The sequence below is a fragment of the Trichechus manatus genome, unplaced genomic scaffold (assembly GCF_000243295.1).
Source record: "Trichechus manatus latirostris isolate Lorelei unplaced genomic scaffold, TriManLat1.0 scaffold00125, whole genome shotgun sequence".
NCBI classification, from domain to species: Eukaryota; Metazoa; Chordata; class Mammalia; order Sirenia; family Trichechidae; genus Trichechus; species Trichechus manatus.
In genome coordinates this window covers 1,504,072-1,529,154 of record NW_004444061.1, presented here as the reverse complement: position 1 = coordinate 1,529,154, position 25,083 = coordinate 1,504,072, and the positions used below count along the sequence as shown (strand labels likewise).

General features: G+C 37.9%; 1 protein-coding gene across 1 annotated transcript in view; it reads left to right on the top strand.

Annotated features, from left to right (window-relative positions):
* The window catches only part of OTOGL (otogelin like), a 200,727-nt gene that overhangs the window by 123,153 nt on the left and 52,491 nt on the right, over positions 1–25,083 (top strand). Inside the window, exons 34-40 of the mRNA XM_004384611.2 lie at positions 4,934–5,051; positions 11,448–11,527; positions 11,824–11,904; positions 13,545–13,559; positions 17,904–17,962; positions 21,594–21,771; positions 22,038–22,180. Coding sequence (XP_004384668.1) covers positions 4,934–5,051; positions 11,448–11,527; positions 11,824–11,904; positions 13,545–13,559; positions 17,904–17,962; positions 21,594–21,771; positions 22,038–22,180 — 674 coding nt within the window. The remainder of the gene's footprint in view (positions 1–4,933; positions 5,052–11,447; positions 11,528–11,823; positions 11,905–13,544; positions 13,560–17,903; positions 17,963–21,593; positions 21,772–22,037; positions 22,181–25,083) is intronic.

Here is a 25,083-nt window from a genome sequence, read left to right as displayed (position 1 = left end):
CTGTCGACCCTTTGGCAAGCTCTTAACCACTGCTCCACCAGGGTTTCAATTTGTATGTAGTGTGTGTTATATTTGTATGTCTGTATATATGTATATGTATATGTATGTGTATGTGTATGTTTTATGTATTCTGATTCTTCTCTATTAATTTTCAATTATTAAACTTGGAAAACTTTAAGGATACGTAAATTGACATATCATAAGAAACCCCTAAAGTTTAAATTTTATTTATTTATTTATTAAAATGGTTTGTTGGAAGCTAAGAAGTTTCTTGAATACAATCAAATACTTTGAGAGACAGAGTAGCAGGGATGGGGGGTCTGGGGACCATGCTTTCAGGGGAAATCTAGGTCAAAAGGCATAAAAAAGCTTATTAAGAAAATGTTCTGCATCCTACTTTGGTGAGTGGTGTCTGGGGTCTTAAAAGCTTGCAAGCGGCCATCTAAGATGCATCAATTAGTCCCAATCACTTGGAGTAAAGGAGAATGAAGAACACCAAAGACACAAGGAAAGTTTTAGCCCAGGAGACAGAATGGGCCACATAAATGAGAGACTTCATCAGCCTGAGACCAGAAAAACTAGATGGTGCCCGGCTACCACCAATGAACATCCTGACAGGGAACACAATAGAGAGTCCCTGATGGAGCAGTAGAAGGATGGGGTGCAGAACTCAAATTCTAGTAAGAAGACCAGACTTAATGGTCTGACTGAGACTGGAGGAACCCCGGAAGGCATGGCCTCTGGACTCTCTATCAGCCTAGAACTAAAACAATTTCCAAGGCCAACTCTTCAGACAGGGATTGGACTGGACTGTGGGACATAAAGTGATACTCGTGAAGAGTGTGCCTCTTAGTCAAGTAGATACAAGAGACCAAAGGGGCAGCTTCTGTCCAGAGGTGAGATGGGAAGGCAGAGAGAGTTAGGAGCGGGTTGAATGGTCATGGGGAATCAGGGGCAGAAACGAGGAGTGTGCTGTTGCAGAATGGGGTGAGCAATTAGGGACTCATAACAATGTATGCAAAAAAATTTTTTGTATGGGAGACTAACTTGAAATGTAAACTTCATTTAATTACAACAATAAAAAAATGGTTTGTTGGCAGCAGCTGATCTTTTCTTTGCTTAAATCATTGCAGTCTTTTTATATGCTTTTTAAATTATAATTTATATATGTATGACTATATATATACATATGTCTTAGTCATCTAGTGCTGCTGTAACAGAAATACCACAAGTGGATGGCTTTAACAAAGAGAAGTTTATTCTCTCACAGTCCAGTAGGCTACAAGTCCAAATTCAGGGTGTCAGCTCCAGGGGAAGGCTTTCTCTTCTCTGTCAGCTCTGGAGGAAGGTCCTTGTCATCAGTCTTCTGTTGGTCTGGGAGCTTCTCTGTGCAGGAACCTCAGGTCCAAAGGACACACTCTGCTCCTGGCACTGCTTTCTTGGTGGTAGGAGGTTCCCATGTGTCTCTGCTTGCTTCTCTCTTTTATATCTCAAAAGAGATTGGCTTAAGACACTATCCAATCTTGTATACCGCATCAGTATAACTGCCGCTGATCCATCTTATTAGATCATAGTGATTGAATTTACAACACATAAGGAAATCACATCAAATTACAATCATACAATACTGGGAATCATGACCCAGCCAAGCTGACAGATATTTTGGGGGGACACAATTCAATCCATGACAACACACATACATATATATATATATATATGTGTGTGTATATATATATATATAAAACAAACCAAATCCCTTGCCATCCAGTCCATTCTGACTCCTAGTGACCCTATTGGACAGAGTAGAACTGCCCTATAGGGTTTCCAAGGAGCAGCTGGTGGATTCAAACTGCTGACATTTTAATTAGCAGCTGAGCTCTTAACCACTGCACTCTATATATAAATTTAATGCCCTATTTCATTAATTCTATCCTGTAGCCTAATACATGCTACTGTCAGGACCTGTTGGTCACATAGTGATTTGAGTTGTGTAGTCTCTCCAGGTCAGAGCCTGCCTGGTATTGATTCATGGTATTGCCGTGAGTTTGGTTCTTTCTCAAGCGAGCTGCCTCAAACCAAGGTCTCCCTAATGTGGGTGTCCCTTATCTGTTGTACGGATAACTTACAGATTTTTTGTCCCTTTGCTGTATTAACTACTACAACCTTGGCCTGTTCACAACTCACCTTCTCCTTTTACTTTTACTGTAAAAGTCCTTTTACAGGATTTTCTAGTTCTGAACTATTGTCTCTTCAGTGTTTGATCTGTTGTCTAACCCATATGAATTTAGTTCTGCTTATTTTTGTCATTAGGCATATTGTTAGGATGCTCCCAATAAGGATCCCTCCTAAGTCTAGACCTCTGTTTCTACTTAGCTCCTGAGCTTCCAGGAATAATTTGGTTAACTCTCATGCTGACACCCTTTCCGGTACTCCTGTCCCTTTCATTGCGTTCTTCATACAACTGTTAACTCCATATTCAGACTCAACTTCCAGCCATGCCCCTGAAAGTATAGCCCAGTTAGGAAATAACATGCACTGCATAGCAAGTGGAACCATATCTTCTCACATTTTCAATTCCCCAGGAAAGTGGGAGCTGACCTGGAAGCTATGCATATCAAGGAATTAGCTGCCTCTCTGGTTAGCTCCCATCTTTTCTGGAAGTTTCTCTCTCTGAATTTATAAACTGAACCTTGCTTATATTACTAAACCTTCAGAATTCAATTGTTTTTGGCCACCTAGTCTTTGGAGGATTACTGAAGCTGAGAGAGATTAAGTAACTTGGGCAATGTCATACGGCTAAGAAGTGGCAGAGACAGGATTAAACTTGGTTTTGTCTAACTTTAGTGCCCATATGCTTTCAGGATATGTAACTGACTTCTTGAGTTTAAATTCCAGTTCTTTTACTTTTATATAGTTGTGTATAAGTACCCAGTTGTATCATCTTGAATAAGTTTCTTAACATCTCTGATCCTTAGTTTGCTCATCGGTAAAATGAGAGTATGAATAGTGCTTACTTCATAGGATTATTGTGGGATTTAAATAAGCTGATACAGTAAATTGCTTATAACAGTTCTAAATAATGTTGTTGTTGTTAGGTGCTGTTGAGTTGGTTCCAACTCATAGTGACCCTATGTACAACAGAACGAAACACTGCCCAGTCTTCTGCCATTCTCAAGATCGTTTTTATGCTTGAGCCCATTGTTGCAGCCCCTGTGTCAATTCATCTCATTGAGGGATTTTAGTCATTATTATTATCCTGTTGGGCTCTCTATCAATACTGTCTGGCCTTTGGAAACAGAGTCCACCCATGTGTGTTGTTCTAGGGCTTGTATCTATTTTTTCATTCCTAGAAAACAACTTCTGAATAACATAATTCTTAATGATAAGAAAAACGTATTTGTATCTGTCCTTAAAATACTAAGGGTATCTGGTTCCACTGATTTCTGGAAGATTTTCCTGGTTCAGCAGAAACCTGCTTTTATTTCTAGAGAGCCTAGGAGGTCTATAGCTATTGAATTTTTTGAATTTCAGAAAGCAGTCCCCACTGCTTTATCCAGTGTTTAAAAGCCATGCTTTATTCTCAAAACTCGGGAGTTTGATATCTGCCTTGGGTCTCACAAACAAAGCCTTCCATCCTAACCAACTCTCTTAAAGCAGTCTAAGAGAGCTAATCATTTGCCTTTTCCATTGTGAATAAATTTCTGTAAACCTTGCTAGTCTTTGGAAAATTCAAATTGAACTTCAAATTTTTGCCTATTGAATCGGGTTCTTGTGATCTTAAGAAAGTCACTGACAGGACCTATACAATATTCCATAGAGTCGATGTGATAATTTTACTTGTATTTACTTATAGTTGAACTTGCCATGGCTCTATTCCCCCTCTCTAAAATTAGCTCTATTAGAACTAGACCCAGCTATCCCACCTGAACTTCGGAGAACTGGCAACAATGGCGTCATCAAAATCTCAGAACTGATATTTGTGGGTTTCCGGAAACTGGAAAACTCTAGTGGTCCATCCTCAGTATTGTAACCAATCCTCTTTCAGGACCCATGAGCCCAGTAACCCAGGTGTAGCAGTTACTTCAATGTTTAGATGAATAGATGCCTTCTAAAAAGTCTTATATTCCTCCCCCACACTTTGGAATCGGATTCACTATACAGAGTCCAAGAAACATAACCTGTTTTCTGAACTTCCTTCTTTATGGAGCCCTCTTGTTCAGAGATACCTTTGGGCAGGTATAGAAGACCGCTTTATGATGTGGGAGAGGGGAGTATTAGCTAAGTTTGCAGATGGAAACACTTCAGCAAGGGGTAGGTTTTATAACTGTATATATGTATTGTTCAAATTCATTCATTTATTTTTTGGTCATCAAATAACACCAAGTTCAATTCAGTGCACTAAGTTCTGTGAGAAGAACAAACATGGAGTGTTCTCTTGAGATGTGAAGTCAGGAAACATGATTTGGTCCCACCATATTTCTAGTTGTTTGAACTTGGCAAGTCACTTGGCTGCTCTGATCCTTAATTTCTTCATTTATAAAATGGAGATAATACCTGCTCAACAGGATTATTATGAGGGTAAAATAGAATAATGGATGAAGTATTATTTTATAAAATATAAAAGTCCAAATAAGTATATGGTATTATTATTATATGCAGATCCATGGAACCCCACTAAACCTAAAGGAAGAAGATTTTGAATTTTCTTTAGCCTCCTCCAACATCTTGCTTTTTTTTTTTTTTGATCTTTGGAAGATGGAATTATATTTGGGTAGTCAACCTAGTAAGAAATGCTTTCATTACCAAGCAATTAAAATACTATTTCCCCATAGCCATAGTCAAAGAGGGGTCGAGCGCTAGGAAGTTCCATATCATTATTTTTCAAGCTGTGCATTAACACTATATACAATCTAAACTTTATTTTTGCCCCCAGAAATTCAGGCAGCAGTTCCTTACAGGAGGATGTGTGAATGGAGATATGAGCCTTGTGCCACTCCCTGTTTTAAAACATGTAGTGATCCTGAAGCACTAGCGTGTAAATTTCTTCCACCGTAAGTAATGTTTACTATTAAATGAGCAAACCCAGTACTAGCAGATATTTTCAGTGAATTTTTTTTTAGATTTAAAACAACCACTCGCAAGAGAAAATTGTACATGCTATATACTCATTTGTGAATTTGTTTCATTCAAGAAATATTTATTGAGGGTTATTATGTGCCAGAAACTCTTGTAGTTGCTTTTTAACAGTTGCCGTCATGTCGACTCCAACTCATGGCAACCCCATGAAGTGTCAGAGTAGAACTGTGCTCCATAGGGTTTTCAATGGCAGATGTTTCAGCAATAGGTCACTTGTAGTTGCTAGAGGTACAGTCATGAGCAAATAGACAAAGTACCTGGCCTCATGTAGCTTCCATTTTGTTGGGTTGAGACTAAGAAAAAAATAAGAATAAACATGTAATACATTGATACATTACAGTAAGTGTTATGGAGAAAAATAAAGGAGACAGGAAGTATGAGGCATGTATGTGTGTTTGTTTCTTGATATACGGTGTTAGGGAAGGGCTTGCTAATAAGGTGACATCTCATCAGAGTTCTGAAGAAGTGAGGGAACTGGCCATGAGGATATCTGAGAAAAGAGCTATCCAATTTGAGAACATTGCAAAGGTTGGGGATAAGTTTGGTGTGTTTGTCAATAAGCAGGGAGGCCAGTTAGTTGGAAGAATGTGAACAAGATTGAGAGAGGTAGAAAAAGAGATAAAAAAAAATCATAGTATGGACAAATCATGTAGGGCCTTGTAGCCTGTTGTAAAGACTTAGTTTTTTACTCTGAGTGAGATAGGAAGCCACTGGTGTATTTTGGGCAGAGGGGTAGCATGGTCTGATTTAGGTTTTAAAAGGTTCACTCTGTTGTATTGAGAATATACTCTTGGGGAGCGGAAAGGCAAGGACAGAACTGGTCAGTAATATGGGCAAAAGATGAAGGTAATTTGACTAAGTTGGTATCAGTGAGAAGTGAACAGATTCTGAATATATTTCAAACTTAGGGCCATAGGATATGAAATTAATATCACAAGAGAAAGAGGAGTTAATGACTCAACTTTTTGGCCTCAGCAATTATTAGGTGGAACCATATGAAATTGATGTTTTTGTTATTGAAACTGGTCAAATATCAGCAATTTCAAATGATTCAATGTAAATAGAAGGACTAGGTTGTCATTTACTGGGATAAAGAAGATGTTAGGAGGAGAAACTTGGAAGGGAAGTGAAGGATTTGATTTCGAACATTTTAAATTTGAGAGTGAGATTTGGTCATTGGATTTAACAACCTGGAGATAACTGTTTCTCATCTCTACCTTCAGCTTTATCTTCTACTTCCCCTGTGCCCAGGTGCCTGATTATTGCTTCCCATCGTACTTGCAGCCCTGAGGGGAGACTCAAGTACTAAGCTGGGGATTTATCATACTCTGTATCCCTCCTCGAAGTCACCAAAAAATCCACCCTCCGTGTTCTAGAATTCTAGATGATTACAGTTTCTGGTACATAAAACAAAAACCAGTTACCTTTTTTTTTTTTTTTTTTTATTGTTGTAGTTTAAATGAAGTTTACATTTCAAGTTAGTCTCTCATAAAAAAATTTATACATACATTGTTATGTGACCCTAATTGCTCTCCGCATACTGTGACAGCACACTCCTTCTTTCCACCCGATTCCCCACGTCCATTCAACCAGCTCCTAACCCTCTCTGCCTTCCTATCTCACCTCCGGACAGAAGCTGTGCATTTAGTCTCTTGTATCTACTTGAGCTAAGAGGCACACTCCTCACGAATATCCCTTTATGTCCTACAGTCCAGTCCAATCCCTGCCTGAAGACTTGGCCTTGGAAATTGTTTTAGTTCTGGGCTGATAGAGAATTCTGGGGCTATGCTTTCCAGGGTTCCTCCAGTCTCAGTCAGACCATTAAGTCTGGTTTTCTTACTAGAATTTGAGTTCTGCACCCTACCTTTCTCCTGCTCCATCAGGAACTCTCTGTTGTGTTCCCTGTCAGGGCAGTCATTGGTGGTAGCCGGGCAACATCTAGTCCTTCTTGTCTGAGGCTGATGAAGTCTCTGGTTTATGTGGCCCTTTCTGTCTCCTGGGCTAATACTTTCCTTGTGTCTCTTGTGTTCTTCATTCTCCTTTACTCCAGGTGGTTGGGACAAATTGATGCATCTTAGAAGGCCACTTGCAAGCTTTTAAGACCCCAGACACCACTCACCAAAGTAGGATGCAGAACACTTTCTTAATAAGCTTTTTTATGCCAATTGACCTAGATGTCCCCTGAAAGCATGGTCCCCAGATTCCTACCCCTGCTACTCTGTCCCTCGAAATGTTTGATTGTATTCTGGAAACTTAGCTTTGGTTTAGTCCAGTTGTGCTGACTTCCCCTGTAGTGTGTGCTGTCCTTCCCTTCACCTAAGATAATACTTGTCTACTGTCTAGTTAGTGAATACCCCTCACCCTTGAAACCATCAAAGAATGTTGTCTTCTGTGTTTAAACTTTTTCTTGAGTTCTGATAAAAGTGGTCTTATACAATATATGTTCTTCTGTGACTGACTAAATTCACTCAGCATAATGACCTCCAGATTCCTCCATGTTATGTTTCACGGCTTCATCGTTGTTCTTTATCATTGTGTAGTATTCCATTGTGTGGCTATATCATAATTTGTTTATCCATTCTTCTGTTGATGGGCACCTAGATTGTTTCCATCTTTTTGCTATTGTGAATAGTGCTGCAGTGAACATGGATGTGCACGTATCTATTCGTGTGATGGCTCTTATTTCTCTAGGGTATATTCTAAAGAGCAGGATAGCTGGGTCGTATGGTACTTCTATTTCTAGCTTTTTAAGGAAGTGCCAAATCGATTTCCAAAGTGGTTGTACCATTTTATATTCCCACTCAGTGTATAAGTGTTCCAGTCTCTCCACAACCTCTCCAGCATTTATTATTTTGTGTTTTTTGGATTAATGCTAGCCTTGTTGGGGTGACATAATAATCTCATTGTAGTTTTGATCTGCATTTCTCTAATGGCTAATGATAATGGCATTTCTTCATGTGTCTGTTAGCAACCTGAATAACTTCTTTAGCGAAGTGTCTGTTCATATCCTTTGCCCATTTTTTAATTGGGTTATTTGTCTTTTTGTTGTTGAGGTTTTGCAGTATATTGTAGATTTGAGAGATTAGACGCTGATCGGATTTGTCACAGCCAAAAATGTTTTCCCCAGTCTGTCGGTTGTCTTTTGACTCTTTTGGTGAGTCTTTTGATGAGCATAAGTGTTTGATTTTTAGGTGCTCCCATTTATCTAGTCTCTCTTCTGGTGCTTCTGCATTGTTACTTAATATGGTTTGTATTGTGTTTATGCCATGTATTAGGGCTCCTTGCATTGTCCCTAATTTTTCTTCCATAATCTTTATCATTTTTGGTTTTATATGTAATTCTTTGATCCATTTAGAGTTAGTTTTTGTGCATGGTGTGAGGTATGGGTCTTGTTTCAGTTTTTTGCAGATGGATATCCAGTTATGCCAGCACCGTTTGTTAAAGAGACTGTCTTTTCCCCAATTAATGAACTTTGGGCCTTTGTCAAACATCAGCTGCTCATAGGTGGATGAATTTATCTGGATTCTCAATTCTGTTCCATTGGTCTGTGTATCTGTTGTTGTACCAGTACCAGGCTGTTTTGACTACCGTGGTGTTACAATAGGTTCTAAAATCAGGTAGTGTGAGGCCTCCCACTTTGTTCTTCTTCTTGAGTAATGTTTTACTTATCTGGGGCCTCTTCCTTTTCCAAATGAAGTTGTTGATTTGTTTCTCTCATTAAAAAATGCCATTGGAATTTGGATCAGGATTGCATTGTATCTGTAGATCGCTTTGGGTAGAACTGACATTTTCACAATGTTGAGTCTTCCTACCCATGAGCAAGGTACGTTTTTCCACTTATGCAGGTCTCTTGAAAAACCAGTTGCCTTTGAGTGGATTCAGACTCACGGCACATAAAAGACCCACTGCCATTGAGTCAATTCTGACTCATAGCAACCGTACAGGACAGAGTAGAACTGCCCCATAAACTTTTCAAGGAGTGGCTGGTGTATTTGAACTGCCGACCTCTTGGTTAACAGCTGAGTTCTTAACAACCGCATTGCCAGGGCTGCCATGCCACGTAGCCAGTGTTAAAAGTATAAACATTTAGTATTAAAAAACAATCCCCCGTGGCACAAATAGTTAAGTGCTCGACTACTGGCTGAAAGGTTGGTGGTTCAAACCTACCCAGAGGCACCTTGGAAAATAGACCTGGCGAACTGCTTTTGAAAACCCTATGGAGCAGTTCTGCAATTCACATATGGGGTCATCATGAGTCGAAATCGACTCGACAGCAACTAAGAACTACAAGTGTTAGTGTTAGTCTAGTGAAAATGAGAGTTTTTATGAGAAAAGGTATCAACCGGCATGCTGCAGAGCACATATGTTAATAAAATTATTTCTATTATATAATGCACCTAATTATAAGAACTGTTTTGCCTCTGAGACATTAGATTTATCACTTAGAAATGGTGTAGGTTAGCAGTCATATGTTAAAATAAAAAGGAACCTGCTATGGGCTACTATGAGAGAAGGCATTTTAAAAGAAAGTAAGTCAATGGTTTTTGGAAAATAATGTAGGAGTGATGGGTCTGGTTTTGACTTGCATAAAAAAATGGCAAAATAACTGAGTTGCTTAAAAACTATTGTTGACTTAGTTTAATGATAAATGACTTCTAGCATTTTCAGCTATCTAGAAACTTTAATTTTTCTTCTTTCTTCTACTTGATAAAGTTTAGAGTAGAGTAGTAATATAGGTTGGTTAAACTTTTGTTACTCAAATTCATTTCACAAAACAAACAACTGACCATATAAGTTACACTGTTTATGTTAAAAAAAAGAAAAATCATTTGTGAAGGAGACGACCAAGAGATGGCTAAATTTGTGTCATGTTAAGAGAGAAGTTAACCTTTCTCGGTTTTTAGTGTTGCTTATATTTCCTTTCATGATTCAGGCGCCCTCTGGTGGCAGCACTTACACCTAGTGTCAAAATAGTTTAATTCCATCCCGAATGGAAAAACGCCTGGAACGTTTTGGGTTCAAATTATTTACTTTACAAACGAGACAATTGGAAATGTTTTAAATAAATTAAACATATTGTTACAACCTGCTAGGGTATCTGAGAGGCTGACAAGCAATCCTTTTCATGACAATATTTGCATTAATTCTCTAGTATGTATGAATCTAATTGAGTTGGTTGTGTATGAAGGAAGGAGCCCCGGTGGTGCAGTAGTTAAGCACTTGACTGCTAACCAGAATGTCAGAGGTTTGAGCCCACCAGCCACTCCACAGGAGAAAGATGTGGCAATCTGCTTCTGTGAAGGTTACAGCCTTGGAAACCCTATGAGGCAGTTTTGCTCTGTCCTATAGGGTCACTATGAGTTGGAATCAACTCGACAGCAGTGGGTTTGGTTTGGTATGTGAAGGATTGTATTTATTTCCTTTGAACCAGTCAAAATTGGACTCTGAGCCCCAGTTGGACCAGAAGAAAAATTTAATCTCATTTTCCTGGCTTCTTTCCTATAGAGGAAAGGCATTCAGAGTGGTTCCTCCTATCTTTGGCCCACAATGTCCAAGTCCCTGGCGTCTTGAAATTTGGCACTCTTGCTTAGCTTCTGTGTCACATATAAGGACTGCATATCCTTACCAAGGCCAGCCTCCCTGGATCTTAAGACCTGGTCTCGTCAGGCTCATATACAACATTCTCCCAGGCACTGCCAGAAATTTGGGCACAGACTATGCTGCTCTTGGGACCTGTATCCTCTGCTCCCCTTCTTGGTTTTCAAAGGACTGCAACCATACCCCACTTCCATTTCTTCCACTCAGAGACTCTCATATCTTTTCAGTGACTTTAGAATTTTATAATAGGCAAGGAGAGCCACTGAAGATGCTGTTTTTGTCCTACAAACATCCTTAAAGCAAGGCTATTCAAAGAACCTGCCTGTCTGTTTGGAAGTGGGGGAGGATAAGAGTGGAAAGAAACAGTAGACCAAATATAGATTAAAATCCCAATAAATCATTCTTCAGCATCTTCACTAATTTATAAACAATTGCGTTCGTGTGCCCCAAGCATATGTTTTGAATGTTCTGTGTTCAAATCTGCTGTAATCATTGATAATATGCTTTTATCATCAACTAGCTTGTGATTTCATAAGATAAGGTATGATGGAGTGGTAGCAAATGGAAAACTCAGTGCTTGACAAGGGGGATACAAGAATTTCAGGAAGAATATATCTTAGTCGCATATGTTAAATTAAGGTTTGTTATTTTTTTTTTTAATTTTAAACTATTTTGATTTTGGTTTCTTTCTTTCCTTCTTTTTTCATATAAAGGGTTGAAGGATGCTTACCCTACTGCCCTAAAAATATGATCCTTGATGAGGTCACCCTCAAATGTGTTTATCCAGGAGACTGTAAGTGTGAACCTGTCTTCATTTGTTCTGAGAAGTGAAACACTTGAGTATTATTTCACTATGATGGCAAGAGACGGTGGATAGAATTTTTAGACAATAAACTTAAAGATTCTTCTTCAATATCCCTTCCATAGTTATTTGTTCCTAATTACTCTCCAAATCATTTTAATCTTGCCTCTAACATCCCTGCTCTGCCAAAGTATTATTTCCCTTTAACCTAAAGATTCCTGTATCAACTCATGGGCTTCACTTTAAGCAAACACAGTTTAAGGAAAAGAATCTTTGTTTCTTTGTAGGCATACCTCCCACAGAACCAGCATTAATGACACCTACTAGTCTACCACCAGGTAAGCCATCTGTACAACCCATGTTTATAGGTATTGGTACAATTTTAAAGTTAGCATTATGTAATTTAAGACTTGGAACAGTTGTAACAATTACTGTTATTAGTATTATCTCATGGACTAGAAAACCCAGCACTCACTTTTGCTTCATTTAAGCAGCTGTTCACTGGCTCAGCAGGCCACATTTTCTGAAAGGCTTCTGCATGTGGTCCACCTCTTTCTCTATTTGATTTAGTATACATAACTAGGATTTCCCTCATATTTTTGCCTAGAATTTCTGGCAGCCACTGCCTGTCTTTCTGTGTGTGTTGGTATGATGCTGAACAGATTTCAGCAGTGTTTCCAGACTAAGACTGACTAGGAAGAAAGTCCTGGCTATCTGCTTCTGAAAATCAGGCAGTGAAACCCTATGGATCACAAAGGAATGTTGTCAGATCTGCAGCCTATTGTATTAAGCAGTGTTTTGTTCCATTGTTCATGGAGTCATCATGTGTCAGGGCCCATTCGATGTCAGCTAACAACAACAAACTCTTCTTAAATTTTTGCAGCAATTGAGTTGGCTCTAAATGAGATGTTGATGCAAGTGAACTTTTCCTTTAGTGTCTCCATTCCCATTCCTGTGTTCTTTTCTGTCCCATGGTTGTGCGGAGGCATTCTGGGCTCACATCCTCCCTTTTCTCCCTCACTATGAAACTTGCCTTCAGGAAAAGATCTAATAAATCCACCACAGTGACTTGATAAACTTATTGTATTACTTTTCCATGGATTCAAATTTACTTAAATTCAGATATTTATTCTTTCAATTTATTTGACGAGCTTTATTTGTGTGCCAACTCTGCAAGGTACTGTCCTGGCACTAGGAGAGGGAGAAGGAGGGAGTTTATGGTGAATAAGTCACAGCCCCTACCCTGAAACAGCTAGTAGTCCATAGGCTATTGTGATATTACAATAATAGTAAGTATAAGCAGCATGCAGGAGGGGCATTATACTTATTTTAGAGGTAGGGTCTCAGAAGGGTCACAGAAGATAAGAGTTGAGTAAGCTAAGAAAGGGAGGAAGTGTGCTCCAACTAGAAGGGATAGCATGTGCAAAGGCCTAGAAGTGAGAGAGAACATGTCACACGCAGGGACTTCAAGCAGGTTGGTTTGTCTTGAGCATGCAGAGTGAGGGGAACTGCACCAAGAGATGAGACAGAGGAGAGTATCGGGGCCAGATTACAGAGGGTCTATGGCAAGAAATTTGGATTTTTTTTTTCTGAAGGCAATGGGGACTCATTGAAATGTTTTAATGATTCCTTTGACATTTTCAGAAATACCAACCTCTCTACAACCATCACTATTACCACTATTCTTATTGTTGTTGTTATTGTTAGGTGTCATTGAGTCAGTTCCGACTTATAGTGACCCTGTGTACAGCAGAATGAAACACTACCCTCCTCACAATCATTGCTATGTTTGAGCCCATTGTTGTAATCACGGTGTCATTCCATCTTGTTGAGGGCTTTCCTCTTTTTCGCTGACCCTCTACTTTACCAAGCATGATGTCCCTCTCCAGGAACTGGTCCCCCCTGATAACATGTCCAAAGTATGTGAGACAAAGTCTCCCCATCCTTGCTTCTAAGGAGCATTTTGGAAGTACTTCTTCTAAGACAGATTTGTTTGTTCTTCTGGCAGTCCATGACATGTTTAGTATTCTTCACCAACACCATAGTTTACATGCATCAATTCTTCTTCAGTGTTTCTTATTAATCATTCAACTTTCTCATGCCTATGAGATGATTGAAAATACCATGGTTTGGATCAGGTGCACCTTAGTCCTCAAAGTGACCTCTTTGCTTTTTAACACATTAAAAAGGTCTTTTGCAGCAGATTTGCTCAATGCAATATATTGTTTGATACCTTGACTGCTGCTTCCATGGGTGTTGATTATGGATCCAAGTAAAATGAAATCGTTGACAACTTCAGTCTTTTCTCCGTTTATCATGATATTGCTTATTGGTCCAGTCTTGAGGATTTCTTTTTTCTTTATGTTGAGATGTAATCCATACGGAAGGCTATAGTCTTTGATCTTCATCAGTAAGTGCTTCAATTCCTCTTCACTTTCAGCAAGCAAAGCTGTATCATCTGCATATTGCAGGTTGCTAATAAGTCTTCCTCCAATCCTGAAGCCATGTTCTTCTTCTATTGTTGACTTGATTCTGACTCATAGTGCCCCTATAGGATACAGTAGAACTTCCCCACAGTGTTTCCAAAGAGTGGCTGATGGATTCGAACTGCCAACCTTTTCGTTAGGCACCAAGCTCTAAACTATCATTTACTGAGTGTTCTTTATGTGCCAGGCGTTAAACTAAGAACTTTCAATACATTGTATCATTTGGTACTCATAAGAATCCTATGAGAGAAGTATTATTATTATCCTTCTTATAGACTTAAATAATTTCTTTTCTCTTGTGGAATTTTAATCATCAGTGAGTTCAGAATGGTTTAACACATATTTTGGGTGGCGGGGGGTGGCGCTAAGGTACTTTTCCTACATCTTTTAATCTATGGAGGGAATAAGCCTGTGAATAGGACTGCAGATCCTAACCTCCAGGCATAGACTGTCAATTTTTCCAAGTACTGCTATCTACTTTGAGTTCTCTAACACCCCACAAATCAATATTCAACGTATACCTTAACATCTAAAATTATTTAAACCACCACATTTCATAGGCAGAGTATATGAACTATATTCCATGACTCTCAGGGGTAAGAGAACTATTCTGAAATTAAAACTATTCCTATTTTCAGATGACATGATCTTGTATATACACTAACCTAAGAAACCCAGTAAAACCTATTACAACTAATGAATGAATTCAGCAAGGCAACAGAATACAAGATCAATATACAAAAATTAATTGTATTTCTATACACTAACAATGAACAATCCAAAAAATGAAATTTAGAAAATGATTCCATTTACAGCAGCATAAAAGAAGAATAAAATACTTAGGATAAATTTATCAAGAGAAGTGTAAGACTTGTGCTATGAAAACTGCAAGACATTATTGAAAGAATTAAGAAGATCAAAATAAATGGAAAAACATTTCTTGTTCATGAACTGGAAGACTTGATATTGTTAAAATGGAAGTACCCCAAAATTGATCTACAGATTCAATGCTATCTCTATCAAAATCCCAGCCAACTTCTTTGTAGAAATTGACAAGATGACCCTAAAATTCATATGGCCCAGAATAGCCAAAACAATCTTGAAAAACAAAACAAAAACAAATAAACAAAAAGAACCCAAAAACAAAGATGAAGGACTCACAATTTCTAATTTCAAAACTTATAACTAATCTAAAGTAATAAGACAGTGTGGCACAGACATAAGGATAGACATATAGATCAATGAGATAGTATTGAGAGTCCAGAAATAAACCCATACATTTTGAATTGATTTTTGAAAAGGATGCCATGACAACTCAATGGGAAAGAATAGTCTTTTCAACAAATGATACTGGGATAATTGGATATCCACATGCGAAAGAATGAAGCTGGACGTCTCTCTCAAGCCATATACAAAAATTGTCTCAAAATAGATCAAAGACTGAATGTCAGAGCTAAAGCTATAAAACTCTTTGTGATGCTGGATTAGGCGATAGTTCTTAAATATGGCACCTAAAGCACAGGAAACAAAAAAAAGAAAAAAAAATTGGACTACAAAATTAAAAACATTTGTGCTGCAAATCAGACTAAGTGAAAAGACAACCCACCAAATGGAAAAAAAAAAATTGCAAGTCATACATCTGATAAGAGACATTTCCAGCATATATTAAGAACACTTACAATGCAATAGTCAAAAGATAGGTAATACTATTAAAAAATAGGCAAAAGATCTGAATAGGTACTTCTCCAAGGAAGATATACAAAGCACATGAAAAATGCTGGACATCATTAATCATTAGGAAAATGCAAATAAAAACTACAATGAGATACCATTTCACACTCACTAGGATAGTACTAATAATGAAAGACAGATAATAACAAGTGTTGGTGAGGATGTAGAGAAATTAGACTCCCTATTCATTGCTGGCAGGAATTTAAAATGGTGCAAACACTTTGGAAAACAGTTTGGCAGTTCCTCAAAATGACTTACCATATGAGTCATCAATTCCATTCATGGGTATATACCCAAGAAAAATGAAAACATGTCAACACAAAATTCTGTACATGGAACAAAACACAAATCAGTATAGTAATATACTATTCTTCCTTGTAGACATAATACTTTAATATATTCCAATAAGCCTACTTTCCTTAGAGGCATTTAACACTTTTTCTTTTCCATTTATTTCTGATTTTCCCGAACACTCAAGTGGTTGCAGAATGAATTTCTAAATATTGACTTGGATTCTCCTATTGATTTATGAATGTTAGAGGAATATAAATCAAATACTTTGGTGAGGAATACATAGGAATAAAATTCTCTACCAGATGTTGAGACAATTCTTGAGTATTATAATTCTACACTCAGACAGTGCTTATAACCTTTTGATGGTTTTAGAAACCAATGAGCTCCTTCACTGTTGAGACCACCCAACCTCCAGTCATTAGAATTTTCCATGATTCTGTACTTGTATTGGATTAGATATTTGTCTCCTTTTCTTTTGCTTAAAAATTCATGGTGATGGAAATGAAATATTTAACTCTGTATTAAACATTAGATTCTCTAGAAGATGCAACATCAAATATATGAAGAACACTGTTCCTAAGATCATGGAATGTTTTTTTTTTTGTTCTACTTTATCTGTTCAGAAAGCTTGAATTTATAAAATAAGTTAAAAAAAATGTTATTTGTAGAATTTATTTAACTAAAAAAGTAAGTTTTCTTTTATGTAATTGTGGTAAGCTGAATAATGATCTTCCAAAGATATCCTTGTCTTAATCCCTAGAACCTGTAAATATGTTACCTTACATGGCAAAAGAGATTTGGCAGATGTTAATTAAATTAAGGATTTTGAGATGGGGCGATAATCCTGGATTATCTGAGTAGGTCCAATGTAATCGCAAGGGTCATTATAAGAGGATGACAGGAGGGCCAAAGTCACAGAAGGCCATATGATGATGGAAGTAGAGATGGGAGGGAGGGAGAAAGGAAGAGAAAAAGAGAGCGAGAAAGAGGAAGATGCTATGCTCATCTTTGAAGATGGAGGGAGAAACCGTGTGCCAAAGAATTCAGGTGGTCTCTAGATGCTGGAAAAGGCAAGGAAACATATTCTGCTCTAGAGCCTCCAGAAGAAATGTGGCCCTGCTGACGCCTTGACTTTTAGGACTTCTGACCTCCAGAACTGCAAGATTACAACATTAATGTTGTCTTTAAGCCACTAAGTTTGTAGTAATTTGGTACAGTAGCTATAAGAAACTAATAGTCATTCTTAAACAGTATCAGTTATGACACTGCATTACAGCTAGTGCAAATTTCAACCTAAAAGCTTTGGAAGGTGCCTTACAAATGTGTGTATCAATCACGTCTTTCCTTTCCCATGGATCACCCCTTCACTACACCCACCAACTGAGGTCTCCATGTGGTCCATGGCACCATCTAGTCTGCTTCTAAAGAACACATCCTAGAAATTCCCCAAGGGAAAGAAATCAGCCTCACTTCCTCTTATAAAGATGCAACAAGGCTAACATTTTTAACCCCTGAGGAATTTGTATGGATACCATTGATATTTTTACCAGTTCAGGCAATTGTATTGATACAAGAATAATGAAGGTGTTTGTAGAATGGTGGTTCAAAGCCAGGGCTCTGGAACCAGAATTCCTGAGTTCAAATTCTGCCTCTGTCACTTAACCACCTTACTTCTCAACATCTTAATTTCCTTACCTGTAAAATGACAATAATATTAGTATCTACTTCCTAAGATTCTTGTGAGAACAGTTGAAGTAATCTGTGTACAATTTCTTAGCACAGTTTCCATCACATGTGAATTCCGTATATGATTGCTATCATATCACTAATGGAGATGACATCTTCATTTCTGACAGGTCCATCAGTCTTCACCCCGTTGGACGCGCTAACACCAACAACAGGTTTGGATTGTGAGGTATGACTGGGTAATTTCTTCCATCTATTTGTCATTTCCTGTAGCATCTAATTTAGTTTCTGTATCACTATCCAAACTTTACTAAACTTCTTTTGGCATGCTTGCTCATCTGTCTTTGCTATAAGAAAAGAAATATGCATTACATTTTAACAATTGTATTTTCTTAACTGATTCAGATGTTTCTTATTAATTATATTCTGGCCACACTAAGAAAAAACAAATAAAATTTAAACACAGTCTTAAGTGTGATTCCTTAGTAAAGAGATATCTATTGTGGACTTGTCTGTAAGTCAGGCATTCCAAAAATATTCATTAAACAGCTACTATATGCCAAGCACTGTGGAAGATGATAAAGATACATTGGTAAGCAGAAAAGATAAGGTCTTTAGCCATTAGAGCTAGAAATTGTCTTGGCTGAGACTTGAGAAGCTATCTCCTTACTCCAAATATGCTATTCTTTCTGTTAAACCAAGTATTTACTCAGCCAATATTTGTTTAGTATCTTTTCTGGCCAGGTACTACTCAGGCACTAGCAATAAAACAATGAAAAAAATAGGCTATAAGTCATGCTTTTGTGGAGTTTACATTCTATTAGAACAGTCATGGAACAAAATAAAATATTATCTAAAATATTAGAAGGTGCTGTTATAAAAAAAAAAAAAACTATTTTCAATAAGATAGTTAGAAAGTCTTCAGTGCTAAAGAGAATTTAGAGCAAAGACCAGAAGGAATTTAGAGTGAACCATGAAGAGAACTGGGGTAATAGTGTTCCAGGCAGAGGGAACAGCAAGTGCAAAGGACCTGAGGCAGGAGTATACCTGACATAGTAAAGGAATAATAAAGAGGCCAACAGGTAAGTGAGAAGGAGCCCTGGTGGTGTAGTGGTTAAGTGCTAGGCTGCTAACCAAAAGGCCAGTGTTTTGAACCCACCGACTACTCCGTTGGGAGACATATGTGGCAGCCCGCTTCCATAAAGATTTACAGCCTTGGAAACCCTATGGGGGAGCTCTATTCTGTCCTATAGGGTTTCTGTGAGTCAGAATTCAGCTAGACTGCAATGGGTTAAGTAAGTGAGAAATAAAATAGTAGGGAATAAAGTAGATTATGTAAGACCCTGTTGACTGTTATAGATACCGGCTTTTTTCGAAATGACACCGGAAGACACTGGATATTTTTGAGTAGGGGTGTTACATGATCTGATTGACGTTTCAGGATCATTTCAACTGCTGTGTTGAGAATAGGATGTAAAGAGATAATAGAACCAATTAGAAGGCTATTGTTGGAAGCTAAGTGTGCATATATCTGTTCGTGGCACCTCTATTAGATCCCTAGAGTATATACTAGGAATGGAATTGCTGGGTCATATAGCAGCTCTACCTCTAGTTATTATGAGGAGCCACCAGACTGTTTTCTCCAATTGCTGTACCATTTTGCACTCCCAACAGCATGGATAAGGGTTCTAATTTCTCCATATCCCTCCCAACACTAGTTATCTTTTTTTTTTTTAAAAAAAAAAAATCTTTTGTCTTAGCCATCCTAGTGGGAGTGAAAAGGTATCTCCTTGTGATTTTGATTTGCATGTCTCTGATGGCTAATGCATTTGAGGATTTTTTCATGTGTCTGTTGGCCATTTGAATATTCTCTTTGGTGAAGTGTCTGTTCATGTCCTTTGCCCGGTTTTTGATTCGGTTGTCTTTTTGCTGTTAAGTTTTAGAAATTTTCTGTGTATTTTAGGTATTAGACCCTTATCAGTTATATCATTCCCAATTTTTTTTCCCAGTCTGTAAGTTGCTCTTGACTCTTTTGATAAAGTCTTTTGATGAGCATGTGTTTAACTTTTATGAGGTTCCAGTTATCTATTTGAAGAGGACTGGAAACACTTTGGAAACACTGGTGGCATAGTGGTTAAGAGTTACGTCTGCTAACCAAAAGGTCAGCAGTTTGAATCCACCAGATGCTCCTTGGAAACTCTATGGGGGCAGCTCTGCTCTGTCCTATAGGGTCACTATGTGTCGGAATCAACTCGACAGCAGTGGGTGTGGTTTTTTTTGTTTTGTTTTGTTTTGACGCACTTACTGATGAAGGTCAAAGACCACAGCCTTCAGTATGGATTACACCTCAACATAAAGAAAACAAAAATCCTCACAACTGGACCACTAAGCAACATGATAAACAGAGAAAAGATAGAAGTTGTCAAGGATTTCATTTTACTTGGATCCATAGTTAACACCCATGGAAGCAGCAGTCAAGAAATCAAAAGACGCATTGCATTGGGCAGATCTGCTGCAAAAGTCCTCTTTAAAGAGTTGAAAAGCAAAGATGTCACCTTGAAGACTAAGGTGCACCTGACCCAAGCCATGATGTTTTCAATCGCCTCATATGCATATTAAAGCTGGACAATGAATGGGAAGACTAAAGAATTGTTGCTTTTGAATTATGGTGTTGGTGAGGAATATTAAATATGCCATGGACTGCCAAGAAAACAAACAAATCTGTCTTGGAAGAAGTACAGTCAGAATGCTCCTTAGAAGCAAGGATGGCAAGACTTCATCTCACATACTTTGGACATGTTATCAGGAGGGATCAGTCCCTGGAGAAGGACATCATATTCCGTAAAGTAGAGGGTCAGCAAAAGAGAGGAAAACCCTCAATGAGATGGATTGACACAGTGGCTGCAACAATGGGCTCAAGCATAACAACGATTTTGAGAATGAATGGTGCAGGACCAGGCAGTGTTTCGTTCTGTTGTACATAGGGTCACTATGGGTCGGAACCGACTCGACAGCACCTGACAACAAGAAGTTATTTTGTTTTCTGTTGCTCGTGCATTTATTGTTGTGCTTGATAATCTATCACTGAAAAACAGTTAGGTACCAAAACTTGGCTCCTATATTTTCTTCCAAGAACTTTATGGCTTTAGATTTAACGTTTAGGTCCTTGATCTGTTTTGAATTATTTTTTGTGTATGGTGTGAGGTATGTATCTTGTTTTATTTTTCCGCAAGTGGTAACCCCATTTTGCCAGCACCGTTTGTTGAAGAGACTCTTCCTTCCTCATTGAATGGATTTGGCTCCCTTGCTGGAAATCAACTGATCATAGATGTTTGGATTTATTTCCAGATTTTCCATCAAAGGTCTTTTTGACCTCTCTATATAATTAATTTATAATGATGCTATCTAGATGTTGTCAAAAAATGATTTCTAGTATACATTTTAAATTAAATGTTTGGATAGTATATTACAGCTTTTTAAACTGTCATTGACAGAAGTGGTATTCATATACTAGCTATATATGGCATAATATGAAAGATTGGCTGCCACCATATAAATCTACTTGCAAAATGCTAATCTACAGAATTTAGGACAAGATTTCATGTTTTTCACATGTCTGTGTATATGGGAAATTCTGATATCAAATCACTATTAATGTAAAACTTAAATTATGTCCATACTGAGTATTTTAGGGGGGTTACGTCAACACAAAGTTGAAGTGAAATTTTAATTCTTTATTTTAGAAAAGCTTTTGCAGTTAGAAAATGACACTATATGTAGTGTGAATATGAGGTTGTAAAATAAATGGAAAAAATTGGTTGAAAACTGAAAAAAAACTAATTTTTTTTTTTAATTAACAGCCTCAACAATTTGATCCTGTTTATGATTGTAGCCAATATATATGCCTTGATATGGAATGGAAATGGTTCAACTGGTCACTTTACTGCCCAAAGGTCTTAGAAATGCCTGATTGTGGTTTCCGGGGAAGGCCTGTTCAAGTGAACAGTGATATCTGCTGTCCTGAGTGGGAATGTCCTTGTAAGTTTGCATTTCTTACTTACATGGCAATCAGTTATTAATCAGAGGCAACTGTCATTTTTGAGGGAACCTATCAATTCATTAAGTCGCAGTTATTGTTGAGCTTTCTTCTTTTGATTTATGATTTCGGTTCCCAGTGTGTATCTTTTAGAATTGTTTTTCTGTCAAACATAATGAGGCTAATTTGAAAGATTTTTTAAAAGAACAATAATTATGAAAAAGACAAATAGTTAATAGACTAAATCCACCATTTTTTTTTTTTTTAGGTCGATGTTCTGTGTTGTCAGAACTGAGCATTATTACATTTGATGGAAATAATGCAGCATTATATAGTGTGGCTTCTTATATCTTAGTAAGAATTCCTGGTGAAATTATAATTGCTCATATTGAAAAATGTTCCATGAATCAGGTAGGTCATGATCCATTCTTTTTTTGAAATTGTGTTGTTGTGATCCATAAGTTTTATTCTTTTTAAATATTTTATTGTGTTTTAGGTGAATTAGTTTCCCATCTAACAATTTTATACAAATTGTTCCATGAAATTGGCTACATTTTTCACAATGTGTCAACATTCTCATTATTTCCATTCTATTTGTTCTGTTTCCATTAATCTAGCTTCCCTGCCCCTCTTTGCTTCTCATCTTTGTTTTAGGGTAAATGTTGACCATTTGGTCTCATATAGTTGGTTATTTAAGGGAGTACAGTATTCACTGGTGATATTGTTTATTTTATAAGCTGATCTATTATTTGGCTGAAAGGTGACCACCAGGAGTGGCTTCAGTTCCAAGTTCAAAGGGTGTCTTTGGGCAGTAGTCTTGGGGATTTCTCTAGTCTCTATCAGTCCAGTAAGTCTGGCCTTTTTTAGGAATTTGAGTTTTGTTCTACATTTTTCTCCCTTTCTATCCCAGACCTTTTGTTGTGTCACTGATCAGAACGGTCAGTAGTGGTAGCCGGGTACCATCTAGTTCTTCTGGTCTCAGGTTAGATGAGGCCATGGTTCATGTGGGCTATTAGTCCTGTGGACTAGTTTATTCTTTTGAGTCTTTGATTTTCTTCATTTTCTTTTGTTCCAAATGGGTAGAGACCAATAGTTGTGTCTTAGATGGCCACTTGCAGGATTTTAAGACCCCAGACACTACTCACCAAACTAGGATGTAGAGCATTATCATTATGAACTATGTTATGCCAGTTGACCGAGTTGTACCATGAGACAGTGGTCCCAAGCCTTCAAACCCAGTAAACCAATCCTGTGAGGTGTTTGGTTATGTCTAGGAAGTATCTGTAACTGTGACCCCTATGTGGTTTATTATATATATGAATATATATATGCAGAACACATAAACATACATATGCCTACAGATTCATCTGTACATGCACACCCATATACTCACATGTGCCTTCCTGTACACATATATGCATCCATATATACCTATTTAACCACACACATATTTTTTGGTTGTTATTATTGTTGCAAATTTGTATGCTATAGCATTTACTGACATTGTCCATTATTCTTGGGTACTTCTTAGTGTCTTCATTTACCTTGGACATGTTGTACAAACTTCACCCATATTGGGTATTGCCTTTGCCATCACCAAAAATAGCAAGTGTCTACTATCTAGAAAGTGATTCCCCCTCCCTCTCCTATCCCTGGTAATCATCAAAGAACGTTGCTTTCTGTATGTATGCCTGTTCTTGATTTTTTATAAAAGTGAGACCATACAATATTTGTCTTTTTGTGATTGACTTATTTCACTCAGCATGATGTCCTCCAGATTCATCCATGTTATAAGATGTTTCATGGACTCATCATTATTCTTTATAGTCATGTAGTATTCCATTGTATGTATGTACCACAGTTTGTTTATCCATTCATCTGTTTATGGGCACTTAGGTTGTTTCCATCTTTTTGCTATTGTGAATAATGCTGCAATAAACATAGATGTGCATATGTCTATTCATGTCACTGCTCTTATATCTTTAGGATATATACCTAGGAGTGGGATTGCTGAATCATAAGGTGTTTCTATTTCTAGCTTTTTGAGGAAGTGCCATACTGTTTTCCATAGTGGTTGTACAATTTTATAATCCCATCAGCAAGTATAAGAGTTCCAGTCCCCCTACAGCCTCGTCAGCATTTATTGTTTTCTGTTTTTTAGATCAGTGCCATTTTTGCAGGGGTGAGATGGTATTTCATTGTAGTTTTGATTTGCATCTCTCTAACGGCTAGTGATCGTGAGCATCTTTTCATGTATTGGTTGGCTGCCTGAATGTCCTATTTGGGGAAGTATCTGTTCATGTCCTTTGCCAATTTTTTGATTGGATTGTTTGTCCTTTTATTATTGAGTTGTTGAAATTTTCTATATATTTTAGAGATTAGACCCTTAGTAGATAAGTCGTTGCTAAAGATTTCTTCCTAGTCTGTAGGCTCTTTTTTCACTCTGTTGGTAAAGTCTTTTGTTGAGCATAAGTGTTTAATTTTTAGGAGGTCCTAGTTATCTAATTTATCTTCTGTCATTTGTGCATTTTTAGTTTTGTTTGATAGACTATTTATGCCAAAAATTAGATCCCCTAGTTTTGACCCTATGTTAGCTTTCAGGAATTTTATACTTTTAGCTTTGACATTTAGGCCTTTGATCCATTTTGAGTTAGTTTTTGTGCATGGTGTGTGGTATGGATCCTGCTTCATTTTTCTGCATGTGAATATCCAGTTTTGCCAGCAACATTTGTTAGAGACTGTTCCTTTCCCACTGAATGGACTTTGGCCTTTTGTTGAAGATCAGCTGCCTATAGATGGATGGATTTACTTCTCAGTTATCAATGTATTCCATTGGTCTACGTGTCTGCCATTGAATCTGACCAGGCTGTTTTGATTACTGTGGTTGTACAGTCCTGCACCGCATAATGTCCATTCAGGCAACATTCAACTTTGGATGTTGGTCAGTGGTCCCAAAGGTTGTAATAGAGCTCAGAAATCTCAATCAGAGAACGAGGCTTAGAGGACGTGCTTTGCTAAGTACAGAGATCCGATCTCTCATTAGTACCTGGTCTTGGGGTGGCAGGAGGAGGGGGTCCTGGCACCTGTCTTCAGCTGCCTGTCCTACCATGCTTGCCTCAGGCAGGGACCGTGCAGATGCCACAGAAGCCACTGAGGGAGATACTCAGACAAGGCTGCTGCCCCATTAGGCCCAGGCACCCTGCACATGAAGCTTGGGCCTGAGGCTGTGGCTCCTCCTGCGGTCATAGCCACTGTGTGGTCTGGGCTGTGGCAGTGGTGGGAGGAGGAGCCGGAAAGGATGCCAGGATAGGAGG